General features: G+C 34.9%; 1 protein-coding gene across 1 annotated transcript in view; it reads right to left on the bottom strand.

The window, feature by feature from the left end:
* Positions 1-15,616, bottom strand: part of cwf19l2 (CWF19 like cell cycle control factor 2) — a 140,728-nt gene extending 125,112 nt beyond the window's left edge. Inside the window, exons 1-5 of the mRNA XM_028800398.2 lie at positions 15,476-15,616; positions 7,681-7,791; positions 5,650-5,769; positions 3,527-3,634; positions 1,435-1,554 (exon numbers count right to left, since the gene is read on the bottom strand). Of these exons, the coding sequence (XP_028656231.2) occupies positions 1,435-1,554; positions 3,527-3,634; positions 5,650-5,769; positions 7,681-7,791; positions 15,476-15,568 (552 nt within the window). The 5' untranslated portion in view covers positions 15,569-15,616. The remainder of the gene's footprint in view (positions 1-1,434; positions 1,555-3,526; positions 3,635-5,649; positions 5,770-7,680; positions 7,792-15,475) is intronic.
* Between the last annotated feature and the right edge of the window lie 468 nt (positions 15,617-16,084).

Genomic DNA, 16,084 nt, shown 5'->3' with positions numbered 1-16,084 from the left:
TGTTAGTTTCACTGCTTCCGTTGTGGATGAAGTTATGACAACTCCAACAAGCCCCCAGAGCCAAGATATATTCTGCTTATAATCATACTTTTGCTTCTATAATTCTATTTTTTCAAAAGTTATGTTCTACCATGGCTTGTAATAAAAGACAGATACACGATCAAGTCATATGATTATTTTTCCTAAATGGCATTTACTTTTCACCCATTGCAATCTGTGTTGTTATTTTATACAGCATACAGAGTGAGATTCACACTGACTGTTGGTGCAGTGAAAACAGCAAATATCAGTTTCATTGTATGATTTACTGTGTGTGTTTTGTTTGTGCTTTGTTGTATTTAATGTGTAATCACCGTAAGGGGAACAGGGGTGGTATCGTTGTTTTCTTATTTCATTTCTTTTCATTTACATTCTTTATTTGCTGTTTGATTACCGGTTTGCTTTGTTTTTGTCTCTCAAGGCTGGGTGCGTCCCTGGAATCATCACCATAAAAATAAATAAATCACCGTCTTCTCGATTGCTGCTTCTCGCGCTACGCTTACTTAAAAGCCTGAGCAGCACATGTCCTTTTTGGCTGATTGCTTGTTTCTCTCTCCTCCCCCAGACATTCTCTGCTCCTGTTGGGGGGAGGGCTAGTGGGGTGCACAAATTAATACTCAATAACATTTTCTCATGAAAAATGGAATGTATTTGATACGTTTTAAGGCTTTCTTAACAATGGGACTCTGATACACTTCACTATCTACAAAAGACAAGAGAAGTCTAGTTATTCTTTAACATTTACAAAATATGAATCAATTTAGAAATTAATTTCATGCAAAAAATTAATATATACTAAGATCATGAAGAAATAACAAACTTACCCTTTAAATATATTTCAGTTTGCAAGTTTTAACAGTGAAATTCTGAATAATTTAAATAGCGCTTTGTGATCCTGTTCACTAAGATAATAATTTTGGTACATCTGTCTATTAAAAACAGTATGAAATGTTAATGTTAGGTAATTGCTTTTTACAATTTATGGTAGAGAATAAAGCCTGAAGATACTTGCACTGTGTATTTATTTTGGTGTAATTAATTGTTTATTAATTATTAGCAAATATACTTAAATGTAACTATATTTGACTTTTTACAGTGTTATGTAAGGCATTTGCAAGATTGTGCCTGGTGTGTATAGCAATTATTTACACTTAACATATATTCTAGTAATATATTTCAGTTATATAATACTTTTTAATGACCACCATTATTTGTGTGAGCTGTTAACTACAGAGAAGTCATTAGGGAGTCACTGCTTTCCGGACATATTTGAAGGGCTTCACTGTATGTTATTAACAGAATGAACAACCACAAACATCAGTACTTCAGGTTTTAAACTTGCAATTTACACATTTTTCTTTTTTAATAGGAATTGTAAAACTGTTTAGTCCTTACTTTTTCAACTTCCTGCTGTCTTGCAATTTTATCTTCCTTAATCTTTTCTTTCTCTGCTCGAAGAAAAGATGTTGATACAGTCTTCATAGTGAGAAAATCAAAGGTCATCCATTCATCTCTCTGCAAAAGAACAATAAAAAAAGTAAAAAACAGAATGAATCAATTTGTGTGTGTAATGTTCCACAATAGAGCAAAAAATATGTTCAACTTTCTCACTGTCAGCTATTTCTAAACTTGTTATGGGGCGCAACACTTTTTTTAAACTATATAACAAATTTAACTGGTAGAACACCATTACATATTACCACATATGAATGGAATGGAAAGGAAACAGAAATCAGGATGAGCATAAATAAAAAGAAAAAAAAATACTTTATCCACATTTAACTGCTTATTTTTTATTCAAATGTATTAATGGACTTATTGTTGTAATTTCTTTATTGACCCTGAAACACAGAAACTGGGAAATAACAGCTCATTTAATTAGACTAGGAGTCCAATTAAGAACAGAAGTTGGTTGGAACAAAATCCTGCAGCCACAGGGGGTCCCCCAGGACCAAGTATGAGAACCACTGGCATAGAGATATTTAGTGAACTGTGTTGCAGCCTATTCTGTCCAGACTTAAACATTCATGTCCATGACCTCAGCATGAGAAAGCCTATTCTGAAGCAGAAACTAAATATGCAAGTTGTATTTTTTCTGTGTTGATACCATGCTGTTATAAAATTCACATGAATTTTCAAAAAATCCATACAATTCATTCAGATTCATATTGTTCTTAGCATGGAAATTTCAGAATATATGAACATACATAAAACAAATATTATATGCATGTCCAAAGTCCATACATTTAAAATAAAAATAAAGCTCAATTAGTCAGTCTCCAACCAACATTCATCTTTTATTTTGCTTTTTAAATTACCTTTTCTTGCACATACCAATCTGCCTATTTCTCCTCTTATTATTATATTTTTAATAAATTTGCAAAAACCTCAGGTAAACCTTTTTCACATTGTCATCATGGGGTGTTGTGTGTAGAATTCTGAGGAAAAAAATGAATTTAATCCATTTTGGAATAAGGCTGTAACATAACAAAATGTGGAAAAAGTGATACGCTGTGAATACTTTCCGGATGCAGCACCGTATTTCATGCTCTTTTGTACTAATGGAGAAAGATACACCCCTTATGTCTGATGTTTTGTTAGTCCTGGTAGATGACACTTCCCATCAGTTTGACTGCATCAAAGAGATATTTAGTCACAGTCTCTCTGACATCAGCTAAGAAGACTTAATTGAAGAGCTGACTTGAACCATGCCTGGATTTTGAAAATTTGTACGGCTCCTGTATTATTTGGTCATTTCAATTAGAATTCATTGCACTTGTGTCACTACCTTGTTATCCATTAATTCTGTTAAAAAGTATTTCTAAATGTCAATTATGTATGTCACTCAAATCATAGATATACATATCAACTGTGCAAGTGTTACTGTTGTCAAAAGAAAAACAAATAGAAATTGTAATCTCCATTATTATTTACATCTCAAATTAAATGCAACTGAATAAGCCCCATTGAATGCTTTTATTTGAAGCTTACTGTTCTTAATAAAATATTACCAATTCAAAGATTTTCTAATCCAAACAATTTAAGCACATAAAGGAAAATTTAATTTAGAATCATTCTGAATCCAGGTAAAAATGCATCACTATCATAGCTACAAGAATTATTTTTAAGAGTGATTACAGTTAGATACATTACATAAATGTATAAATTGTATCCAGGTTAGCAAATGGAAATTACCTTCTACTATTTTTTGTATTTGTGGGAAATTCTCAAATTTCCTAAAAATATGATTTTTTTAATTAGCAATGGAATTCACATGAACATACAAAACTACCCTACTACGAAGCAAATAAAATGTAAACTTAGCTTAGTTGCATGTGTCAATTCATTTTCTTAACCCATTTAATCTAATTTTAGGGGTATGGGAGGGTGAAACTATACTGGTAGCATCGAGTGATAATCCTTGATAGGATGATATTCCACTGCAAGAATTACCATAAATGGTACACAAAAGTATTACACAATTTACCTGAGAAGATGAGCTGGGTTGTTCTGTATCATTCTGGTCACTGTTAATCTTCCAGGACTTTTCCTGAACATTTCTAGAGTTTACTTCAACCCAATCTCCTTCAGAGTCCTTAGAATTACAAATATAATTTAAAAATCTGTAACATTACAACTTTAGCTTACATACTGCTCCAGTAGTCACTCTAAACTGAGTCTATGAAAACAAAACATAAGTAATGAAATGTAATCCTTGCAACATAATTCTGTATCTTTTAAATTTGTGATAGTGACAGTTTTGAAATAATTTTATAGGGAACAAGGATGTCTCCTTGATGAGAGGTGTTATTTCCATCTCCAAATTACAAAATACATTTGAATATAGGTTAAATACAAAGAATTACATTATAAAGAATGTATCAAACTCTGATGTATGTATACTACCCTCATGCCTCATTCATAGCCAATAAGGCCAATAGGAAAAAGAAACACTGAATTGGTGACTGTAGCCAGGTTTCCATCCAAGGAGTTTTTGCGAAAAAATATTTAGCTCTTCAAAGTTTTTACCGATATAGCTGATGGAAATGCTAATTATCGATAAAATGTTGTACATGTCGACATAATATTTTTCCGTTTAACTTTAGCGCATAAATTCCATATCGATACTTCAGATGTCGCAAAAACTACATTGGAAACAGTTTTTGTCGGAAAAAAGGGCTTTAACGCAAATAAATGTGTCACATTTTCATCACGTGCAATCAAAACAAGAATGGCGGAGCGGTTCGCATGGTCTGATGAAGAGAGTTTTTTTTTTTGATTAAACATCGTTATTTTGTATTAATTCAAATTTCAGTTTTAATTAAAAACCTTAAGGGAAGCAGGTTAATTCAGTTGTTATCGCACTGAGAAGGGATGTTGAAAGGTAGGCTCACCTGTACAGATCCGATGCTGCAAACACAGCTGCATCATCGGCACTTCCAGGAGTGCCAACGCAAATGTCTCGTATCATGCACCTGTCATCAACAAGGGCCTGGAGAACAATAGATGGCCACCCTTTGCGATTAATGTAATCGCGGTAGCCTTCCGTCGGGGGAAGAATAGGCACATGCGTGCCATCCAGCGCACCGTAAATCTGTGGCACAAGATGCACCAAGGAATTGCGGTATGCAATTTCATTGGCCTCCGCTACAGTCGGAAGTCTGATATAACGCCGCATTAATTTTTCTTTAATAGCGGTACACACAGCATATACACATCGATGGACGGTAGTTTTACTAACCCTGAAAGTTTCTCCAACTACTCTATACTCGGCGCAGGTTGCCAGCTTGTAAAGGACGATGGCAATCCGCTTTTGGGTTGGAACCGGTGGTCGGTGGCAACCTGTGATGGGCGCAACATCAGGACTGATGAATCCACAAAACATCTCAAACGTCGGCCGTGTCATTATAAAATGTTGCAGCCAGAGATTTTCTGTTAAGTGTCTCTCCACCACCTCCTCCCAGAAGGTCTTATTCCGTCGTCTCTCCCATACCCGTGGGTTTTGTCGCACTGGGGTACTTTCTTCGAGCTCTAGGGCTATCAGACAAGCAACTGCTTCATTCTGCTGTCGTCTTCGGATATTATGTACAATTCCAATTATTTGTGAAACTGAAATAACAGTAAGCTGGCAAATTTCAAAAAACTGTCTGAATAATCTCTCCATTTCTTTGTTTCTTTGTTTAGTGGAGGGGGCGTAACGTGGAAAACAAAAGGTAGATAATTTGCGACATACACAAAATTATGTATGGAAACGGCTCAAGGGCAGATTTTTTTCGCGATACAACAAAAGTTATGCGACAGTTCGTTTTGGGGGGGATGACGTCATCACGCACACCATTTTATCGATAAAAAGCCAGTTTGATGGAAACAGGCTGGAGACAGCAAATTTCGCACATTTTTTTTACGTATATTCTGTTTGTCAATAACAAAACGTTGCAAAAAACTGGATGGAAACTTAGCTATTGACTAATCCATTAGATCTACAGTAGTATGAAGTTAATTACATATTTTGTCATTCATCCTTACATATTAGAAATATACTCTTATTTCCTTAAAAGAAACAAAAGAAAATAGTAAAAATGTGTTCAGGAGTACATTTGGATGACTTACAGATGAACTGTTATCAGACTCTTCCTCTTTTATTTTCTTTTTTTCTTTCTTTTTCTTTTCTTTTTTTGCTTTTTTAGACTTCTTTTCTTTCTTCTTTTTCTTTTGGTCTCCTTTAGAATGCTTCAGATGAAAACATGGCAACATAAATTATGACCAACAGAATTACTGGGCGAGTATGCTCATTGTAGTATTAAGGTGTCTAAAATGCCTATGATTTTGTAAATGTGAAATATGACCATTAATTACCATTTAAAAGTACATAACTATCTTAAAAAAGTTACAAAAGCAATACGTTGTGTGTCTTTTGAGAACAGATTGATCTCATTTCAGATCTTGGTTAGGACTGGACATTTGTTAAAATCGAAGTACCGTACTTACTGTTTTTAAATTTTAAAGTGAACTTTAAAAAGCCTTCCCCCTTCACCTAGCTACTAGTGTGATTTAAAGGCATTAGCCATGTTCTTGCCACATACCAGGCTTCTGCTTATCATTAAATATTGTAAAGGGAAGCTTTCCCTCTCACATGCTGTTTCGTCTGCTCAGTTACTATTGCCATATTGTGTTATCATAAATAAGTGAATTTCTGTTGGAATAGTTTGAGGAGTGCTAAGCATACAGCCTGCGCATGAGACTGATTCAGTGCCAAATGCAGTATTAATGTATTCTTTACCTGTTGAGGCTTGTTTTTAATATTGCATGTCCTGTAACATTTAGCCCTGCTCATTCAGTCAATAACTGAGATAGGTTGTTAATAGGTTACATGTCAGAAATGTTTAATTAACTTAGAGATAATCAACAGAATTCAAGCTCCAATATATAATAAACACATGGCTAAAATCACCAGCACCAATTCAGTTTGCATTCTTAATTTGCAGACTGCATTGTAACGTAACTGTTGTTCTTTACTAGCTGCTCCCAAAAAAGGGCAGGTATATTACAAATAACTTTTGCTAGTTAATTGTTTAAAAAAAACCTTTGTAATCATTATGAACTAGTATTGTTCCACTTCCATTCTTGTTCTCTTCTCAGTATCCTGTGGTGAAACTTGGTGCCATGCACCAACACACATATGTGTGGAGAATTGGGAAATAAACTGGTACACCATAGGAAAACCCATACAGACAAAGGAGAACATGCAGACTCCACACCAACGATGACCATGTATAGAGGTCAAAACCAGGAAGCTGGATCCATACTATTGCAATATTGTTTATGGAAGTATTATCAGCTCTAACCACTGCCCTAATTCAGTTATATTTTACTAGTCCAGTTATATTTTAAACTCACTCAGGCATTCACAACTTAAAATTCGATATTTGCTTTAATGAAGATCAAGAGAATGAATAAATGAATTTCTACATTTACACAAAAGATTCAACACAAGGATATTTAAATTCTCCTACAGTATGCTGATTTTGCCTTAATTCTGTAAGCACTGCTTTAAAAATGTAGTTAGTTCATATAAAGTAAGAAAGCAAATATGTTTACAGTATGTGACATTTTCTGCATTGCAAGAAGCTAAGCAACATTTAAGAGAGGAAAATAAGTCAATAGCAATATTGGTATAACACAGGAAACAAAGTGCATTCTGACTAGTTTTGATATTTGACAACAAAAAGACCAATTAGACATGAGTAGATGTCAGAAGGAACGACCACAAAATTTTCCTCTGAACATAAACATTTGGAGAAAGTATTATTTTTCCCACCCAGTCATGATTGGATGCCAGACTACAAATTCAATATAAAGGCTCAACCTAATACTCACACTGTCTCCCACAGTAGTATAAAATTCTCACTATAACTTCCACTTTAATAAAAATGGTAATAAACTGTATCCTACTATTTCAATGTATTGAAACAACAGGTGGATTTCCCACTAAATTAACATTGCCTTATAAACATTAAAAGTTACTAAAGTAATAATTAGTGTAGAATTTTCTCTTAAAATTATATTCATTGATCAATATGTTTCTATCCTCCCTCAAATCCTGCTACTTGCAGATAGACAAGTAAATTCCAATGCACACACCTCATCTAACTCTTTGAGCCTCATGTCCACGTCCGGAAGCATCCATGTGTCCTCACCACGTGCACGCTTGAGTTCCTTACGTCTTTCTTCTTTCTCATATTTGTCTTTGGCCTGAAACAAGAACATAATTTTAAGCCAAACTGGCCATAGTTATGCTTTCCCTAATATGATGTAGAAACATACTGCTTATTCTTTGATACATTACATCTTTGTTGGAAATTAACCTTAGCAATTAGCAAAAAATTAGGTTTGTGTTAAAACTATGGATTTGTGCATATTAATAATAAAAATTCTGAAAGCACTTAAAATGTATATACAAAGGAAAGGAACAGCACGTGGTGGTAGTACAATAAAGGAACAGGCTTCATATAGCCAGATAAGCATGAAAAGCAAGGGAAAAAGAAAGAATGACAGGACATTCACAGTTTGCAAAAGCTTTTAGTATACATTGCAGATTTTTGGCAAAGTAGTTGGGGCTTCTATTAGGTTGCATTACTATGTACTTTCATTCAGGTGCAAATACAAAACAGGAACACCTTTAAGCTGTTGACTAACACTGTCTACTAATAAGAATAAAAATCTTCTTAATGGCTATTTAAAAATATGTTTTTCCTTAATGAAAGTTAATGTTTGGCTTACAAATAATAACCAATATCAAATGTATAAATTTGGCTTTGATTTTTTCAGTACCAATAAACTAATACTTATATTCTTAAAAAAGCAAATTGAGTATTAAGAAACTTGCTATACTTGAGTAGCTTTATTTCATATTTTAAAAATTTGCTATAATGTATTTGAATGAGATGCAACTTCAAACAAACACAAATTATAAACTCTGTAAAGACAATTTTCACCAAAAGAAAAGAAGAACCATACATACAGTAAATAGTTATATATTGTTAACACTAGAATACCTGAAGCCTAGAAAAAGACTTGTAATTAGCCAGCGAAAGCGCTGTGAAGAAGCTGCCTGTTGTTACGGTCCTGCCTTTGTCCAGTCTGATAGCAGTCAACTAACATTGTATCTTTGATTGCCGATATAATAAATAGTTCTGAGCAGGCATCAGCCACAGCGCTGCTCTTGTAAAAAGAATGTAGATAAATGCCATCAACTCAGAGAGGGAGAGGCAAGTTCGTTGTACCACGTGAATAAAACTGAATAATAAAAAAAACAACCGTTAACTTTTACAAGTAGCCAAAATTTACACCGGGTGCTACAGACAAATCAAATGTATGTTTTTATTATGTTATAGAAATAATAATAATAATAATGGTAATAGTAGCACACTACTCAAACCCAGGACCATTGGGTTACAAGGTACCAGTTCTTACCGCTGCACCATTCAACAACACATATAAATTCCCTGTCGATTGACATTTGAGCCTGGGTTTTTAAATCATTGACAGCAACATGTAAATTAAATGTTTTTTTTCTTTAGTTATATTCTTGAATAAAACTACATCTGTTTATTTGATATTTGGACTAAAGTCTTCACACATTATACACTTCACGTTATTATTAGTATAATATGGAAAAAGCCTCTGCTTTAGGTATGCGTTCAGCATTTCTTGCATTTCCTTTCATCCTAGTTACCCACATCTTTGTAGACACAGAACACAGATGAAATGCATGTATTCCAAATAACAATATACTGTATTATTTACCCTATACAACTCCAGGAACCTCACACACAGATAAGGAGCCTTGGCTTGACCTGGGAGAACTTTTTGCCCGAGCTGAGCTCCAGCAAGGCGGGGGATAGGACTGCAGGCTGCTTGCTGCTTGTGCTGATCAATGCATTTACAACACAATAGACGCTGATGGTGAGGTGCGAAGGGATTTAAAGTGGGCTGAGATTACAAATTTTTTCGTAGGCTTCAGGAATTCTAATGTTAAATGTGACACCTTCATATATTATCCATGTAACACTCTAACCCAGAAAAAAGAATAAAAAAATCCAATGTTACATCAAAAAGTGTTGTTTATCTAATCATAATAAAAAATAAAGCAAACCCTACCTGCCAGACTGGACCTCATAATAAAAGTTACTTTGGTTATCTAGAAGGGATGGCTTCTCATTTGCTCACTCCCCAAATGCAGACTGCCTCAAGCACAAAAGTTTTCTCCCCTCAACTTACAAACTTTCTCCTACTATTTTTCCACTCTGGCCAAAATGCATGTCCCACTGGCATGAGGCAACATTTAAATCTCAACCTGGGTCTGTTTCTGGGTCATGAAAGTCATAGAGCTGCCTCTCCAGATACCTCTCCCTGTATTCCAGATCCATAACTTATACTTAAAAGCCTACACACCCTTGGTTGCTTCCATACTGCCCAACTTGTTATATGTAAAAAAAAAGGGTTCTACTTCCCCTCAAACAAACACTATGCTTCTTACTAGGGGTGCGCAGTATGACCAAAATTTCTATTACGATATAATTAAAAATGATTACAATTACAGTACATATCATGGTATAACCTATGTGCATATACTTTTCTGACTGAATACAGTTTAGGTGCTTCTGTTGTCCCAGTTTCATAGGTCCACAGTTCCACTGGGTAGTTTTACTGTGATGTTTCTTTTCATAAGAACTGATGGAATTCCAAAAAATGCATATTGTGAAAAAAAACAAGAACTGAAAAAGACAAACATATACTGCATATCTTTTAAGACACAGAATGTTTGGAAAATTTGTACTGAAAAGCTTATACAGTAAAAATGAAAGAAGATTGAAAATAAAAACAAGTATTCAAAGAGCTATTCTTCCCAATTGCTCTGGATTTGCATTGCACAAAAACAAGCAAGCCTAACTAAACTTTACTACTGCCTTTCAAAGCATCTTTGAGAACATGAAGAAAAATTATATAAAGAGAATGTACACTGACTGAATACTATCTCAGCAAAAGCTACCATAACAAGCCCTACAATCCAGCCTACTAAAGAAAGCTTTCACTCGTGTCAAATTACTGAAATTAAGTGATCGCAAGAGCATAATTTTCAATATTCAAAACCCTCTTTCTACAGAAATAAATTTTGATGGATATTTTTTAAAAAGATATCCTAATGAAGAAAAATGTTTTGTACCAAAGAAAACATCTTCTGTTCCTTTGTTTTCTAACCTTAAAGATACAAAACATTTCAACATACATGAAGCAAAAGATGTAAAAATAATGCTTACTGTTGCTTACTTTTCTCCTGTTTTGTAAAAACTCTATGGTGCCCATTTTTCCTTAGCACCCAAAGTATATGCTTATTTTGCTTAATGCTTAATTCATGGGTACCTTATTATTATCATCATAGACTCAAATCATATCACAAATTTAGTTTCTGTAGTACAAATGATTGTTCCTCAGTCATTTAATGTTTGTAAAAGCATACATTATCACTCTGCAGAAAGCGCGTTGATAGTGTGATAGTTGCACATGAGTTTGAAGTGGCCCCTACAAAAATCAATAGTCTTCACAAAAATACAATATGAGCCTTTAGGGATGACATAGCTATTACAATATGGTCAATGGTAGAAAAGAAATGGACGCTAGAGATTTTACACGAGCAAGGATGACCTTTACCCCAAGCAAGTCTAGAAGCTTGGTTCTGAAGATAGGGAGGATGGACAATAAAAACTGGTTCACAGCCGGCATCAACCCAGTCAGAAAGTCCAAGAAGGCACATGTACAGGCCAGTCTTAAGTTTGCCAGTGAACATCTGGGCCTGTTCATGTGCCTACTTGAGCAGAGGGACCTTGCGGGCGCTGCAAGATTTCAATCCATTACAGCATAGTGTGTTACCCATTGTATTCTTGGTGACTGTGGTCCCAACTGCCTTCAGATCATTCACAATCTCGTCCTGTGTAGTTTTGGGCTGATCCCTCACCTTTCTCATGATTATCCTCACCCCATGAGGCAAGATCTTGAACAGAGCTCCAGACCAAGGGCGATTGATGGTCATTTTATATTTCTTCCATTTCCGAATAATCACACCAACAGTTGTCACCTTCTTACCAAGCTTCTTGCTGAAGGTCTTGTAGCCAATTCCAGTCTTGTGCAGTTCTACAATATTGTCCCTGATGTCCTTTGACAGCACTTCGGTCTTGCCCATGGTGGTGGAGAGGATGGAATGGAAGAAATTGATTCTGTGGACAGGTGTGCTTTATACACATAACGAGTTAAGATCAGGAGTACCTGTAATTGATTGATTGTAATCCACACAGCCAATCTGTAGGAGCAAGAATTCTGGCTGGGTTGTAGGGGATCAAATACTTATTTCTCTCAATGATATGCAAATCAATTTATAACTTTTATGTAATGTGTTTTTTCTGGATTTTTGGGTGATATTCTGTCTCTCTCCATTAAAATTAAACTACCATACAAATTAGAGATTGTTCATTTCTTTGTAAGTGATCAAATACTTATTTCCCCCACTGTATGTACAGAAAATGTTTATCCATAATACATGTACCATAAAAGAAAATAAAGTGCTTCTTATAATTACAATCTGTAATATATTTACCTGTAACAAAGCTTAATTAAAAAAAGTACTTTTACCAATCAGTCTAACAAATTATATACTGTATAATGTGTGTGTATGGGTGTGGATTCCCACACTTTTTATTCAATTAAATGATATTGGCAGTCAAACAATTAATTACACTAAAGCTTTTTTTGCTTTAAAAATGCACATTTACTATATATGTGTGTTTTTTTTCTTTACATTGTACCAATTTGACATGCCTAATGCTGCTGTACTTAACACAAGCTTCCTCACCATCCAAACTCAGACAAGGCAGTGCCCTCTTTAATTATAGGACAAAATAAAAAACCTGAGTTCTTTAAAGCAGATTCTCCTGCCATTTGTTTAACTGCATAGAACAACTCCTCAGATTCCTTTTTCTATGTTTATTATTCCACTTTCTTTACTATAAAGACTAATATTCCAGTCTTCTCTCTCTGGTAATGTCTGTCTTGCTGCCCTCTGTTTACTGGAAGTCTACAGCAAAAACATGGCATGCACTAGCTCGGTTACTGTAATACCTTGCGTAAAAAAACACTACAACACAACTAAATTATAGTACAGCTTACAAAAGCAGATGCAATTAAAAATCATTTTTTGATATGCCAATTTATTGATCACTGATCTTGTCATTACTACTGAAAATTAGCTGATTTCCATTGGCTACTGATCGATCCAGTCATCACTCTTCACAGTTTTTAGTCTTCTTAGAGACATTTTGCAACAAAATGGACTGTGGCAGATGACTAAAGCATATTAAATGCCTGGGGAGTGACTACAATGGCTACACACGTTAAAAGACATAATGTGCAACACTTCTTCCAATTTGAAGTGGACAACATTAATTATGAATTTATCAAGAATTCATACCCATCAACTCTTCGATAAGGAACAGCAGAGATACCTGTAAAGCTGCATTTGGCATGAACAGCCTGACCAAACTGAATCCAAGCCATGTCTGTTACCTGATTTTAATGTTGTACATTTTCCACAACAAAAACCATTCTCAAAACATTACTATTCCTGTTAATGTAAACTAAAACAAAATATGTTGCTAATGAAAAACACAATCATTTCATTAGCTAAAACTAAAATAAATCTGTGGACATTGTTAGTAATGTCATCCATCAGTCACCTTTCTATTCTAGAAATGACACCGAATTCCAAAGTCTCATCACTTGTCAGTGGACCTTCAGTAACAGATGTTCCATAATCAGCAAATGGCAGGCAATTTCACTATGAACGGTAATTAAATTAAAACATCCCACACATTAAGACACAGCTAAAGTTTGAAAATGAGAGTTTGTCAAGCTTGAATAAGCAACCCCACACTTCAAATTGTCAGTATTTAGGAATTTCAGCCATTTATCCTAACTTACCACCAATATTGCTTGTTTATTGACGGTACACTTTTACAGCGATAGATTAAGCAGATGCATAGCATGCAGTCAATGTTATCAACTGAGCCGATGTTACACACAAACGTTCAATTTTAATCTGGTTATCAGTCTTGATGTTTCAAAGTGGACGATGCTGTGTCGAAGGGCGCATTCTGTCACACTATCATGATGAAATTGTCTCTGTTAAATACTTCATCGATAGCAAATAGATGGACTGAATAGTCTTAATATATTTAGAATACTGCAGTACACACAGTTTTTAACAGGGACCCTTGCCGAACCAGGATGTCTGGAGAATGGAAGGACCGGGGGAGAAACAATATCTCTCCCGGGACACGAGAGGGCAGACGCCTTGGTTAGCGTCAGGACCACGGGCATTCTATAATGCTTGAATTGTATATTGCTTCAAAATTAGAAAGCAATGAAATGAGAGATATTTTGTTTCATAAAATAATGATTTTTTTTTTCATTATAGAATAATTTTTTAAAAAACTGTCCATTAACATTAAGTTCTGTAGAAAGAGGATTCTTATGTTACAAGTGTCAAAGCCTTCTTTAGTAGGATGTACGTATTGTGGGGCTTGGTTTCATGGAATCTGCTGAGGCAGCATTCAATTGCTGTAGATCTAAATTTTCTTTGGTTTGGTTTTATTAATTACTATAATTTTTCTTCATGTACATAAAGATGTTTTGAAAGGCAATGTTAAAGTCTAGTTAGACTTGCTTGTTTTTTGTTCAATGGGGAACAAAAGGAATTGAGAAAAATATCCCTATGAATATTTTTTACGTACAGTCTACACAGTACATATTTTCAAAGAATGTGTTTTAATGTTTGTGCAATAACATTTTTTTTAATTTTATTTTGCACAACAAAGCAAAATAGTGCTCACTGGAACATCCAGAAGTTTAGAACTATGTCTGTAACCAATGCCATCAGTATGTTTTGCAACAATAAGGTTGCAAAGGTCTCCAGCGAGCTCTTTGCTTTAACCCATCATCATGAGATGCTTCTTGTGTATACCTTGGTAATGAGAAACCTTTTTATAGGCCATCAATTACGACTAAACAAGCTGATACTAATTTGCACTAATAGTATTTAGAAAGAAATCCTGCCCCCTGACAGATTTCAGTTGGTTTCTTAATGTGTTCAATACTATTCTCTGTGTCATTCCACTTTATCACACATAATTTATGGAGTTATTTGTTTGATTTCTTTGCATGTGTGGGTTACTTGGGTTGATACCGACATCTGGTGAAAATAGGTCAATAGTCCCATTAGACACATATTTACTGAGAAAAACGTTGACGCGTTCAATACTTATTCTCCCTGCTATTTATATTGACATGTTTATCCAACTTTTCCGAAGAAAATCATAACAGATACAAGAAGCCAGTCCTGGTACCATGGATGTCCTTTCTCTAATTCTGCTTTGCATTAACACTCGTGTTATGTGCAACTTCGAAAGAGTGAAACGCGGTACTGGTTTTGTGAACATTCATGATGAGAAATTACCTTTTTTCCATTTTGCGGATTTCCTTTGGGTTTATCCCTCCACAATTTACGTTAATGAAGGTATCTTTTCATTTAAGATAAACACTCTGCTTTAAACTGTATATCTTTAGAAGCAAACGGTGGGGAGCGAGACGATAAACAAACTTGGATTAAAAAAACAACAGCAAGCAAAAGTAAAGCATGACAGGCTAGACTAACACATATTGGGCATGCCAAAAATCACGTTATGAATATGCATGAAAAAGCGTCAGTAAACAGAATCATAAAGCTTTACAATTGTTTGTGATCTAAATGTCGGCAATTAAAACCGCCTGATCCTATCTTTATTAAAAAGTATTAAACAACTATGGATAACTGATAAGAAGCACTCGCCTTTTCTAATGCTTCTTTTCTAGCTTCCCTCTTGGATTGTTTTCTCTCTTCGATACTCCGAGCACTTTCAAAACTACCTCCGTACGACGCCATAGCTTTGCCGTAAACTGAAATAAAGAACAACGCGACCGACAACCACTACTACTGTCACAAAACAGGAAGTACTTCTTTTTTCCCTTTGAGATATTTACTTCCTGGTGTTACCTCCACAGATAAGAGGTTGATGTAACCATAACCAGGTTCAAAACGTTGTGGCTGTAGACACTTTCCGTCTCAACTGGGTGTTTTCGGTAGAGATTGATATTTAAGTATAAATTAAAGTGCTATGTCTTAACATTTTTGAGTGGATTGAGAGGGAAAGGGGAACTCCTTGGCTTTACACTCGCGCTATACACATACTGTAGGACAATGTCGGTATCACGAAAATTGTACTTCTGGAACTATTCGTTTTAAATAAAAATGCAAAACATAACTGTTAAGTGAGAGCTTAACACACCCATTTTACGTTTGTGGTGCATTTACGTTGTCATTTATTTTTCCACGAAAAGTTGTTCATACTTTGACTTTGAATATTCAATGTTTATTCTACGCTACGGACGAATCTGTGCC

Source organism: Erpetoichthys calabaricus, chromosome 4 (assembly GCF_900747795.2).
Source record: "Erpetoichthys calabaricus chromosome 4, fErpCal1.3, whole genome shotgun sequence".
Classification (NCBI taxonomy): domain Eukaryota; kingdom Metazoa; phylum Chordata; class Cladistia; order Polypteriformes; family Polypteridae; genus Erpetoichthys; species Erpetoichthys calabaricus.
The sequence above is the reverse complement of the archived record's forward strand: the minus strand, read 5'-3'. Positions and strand labels throughout refer to the sequence as shown.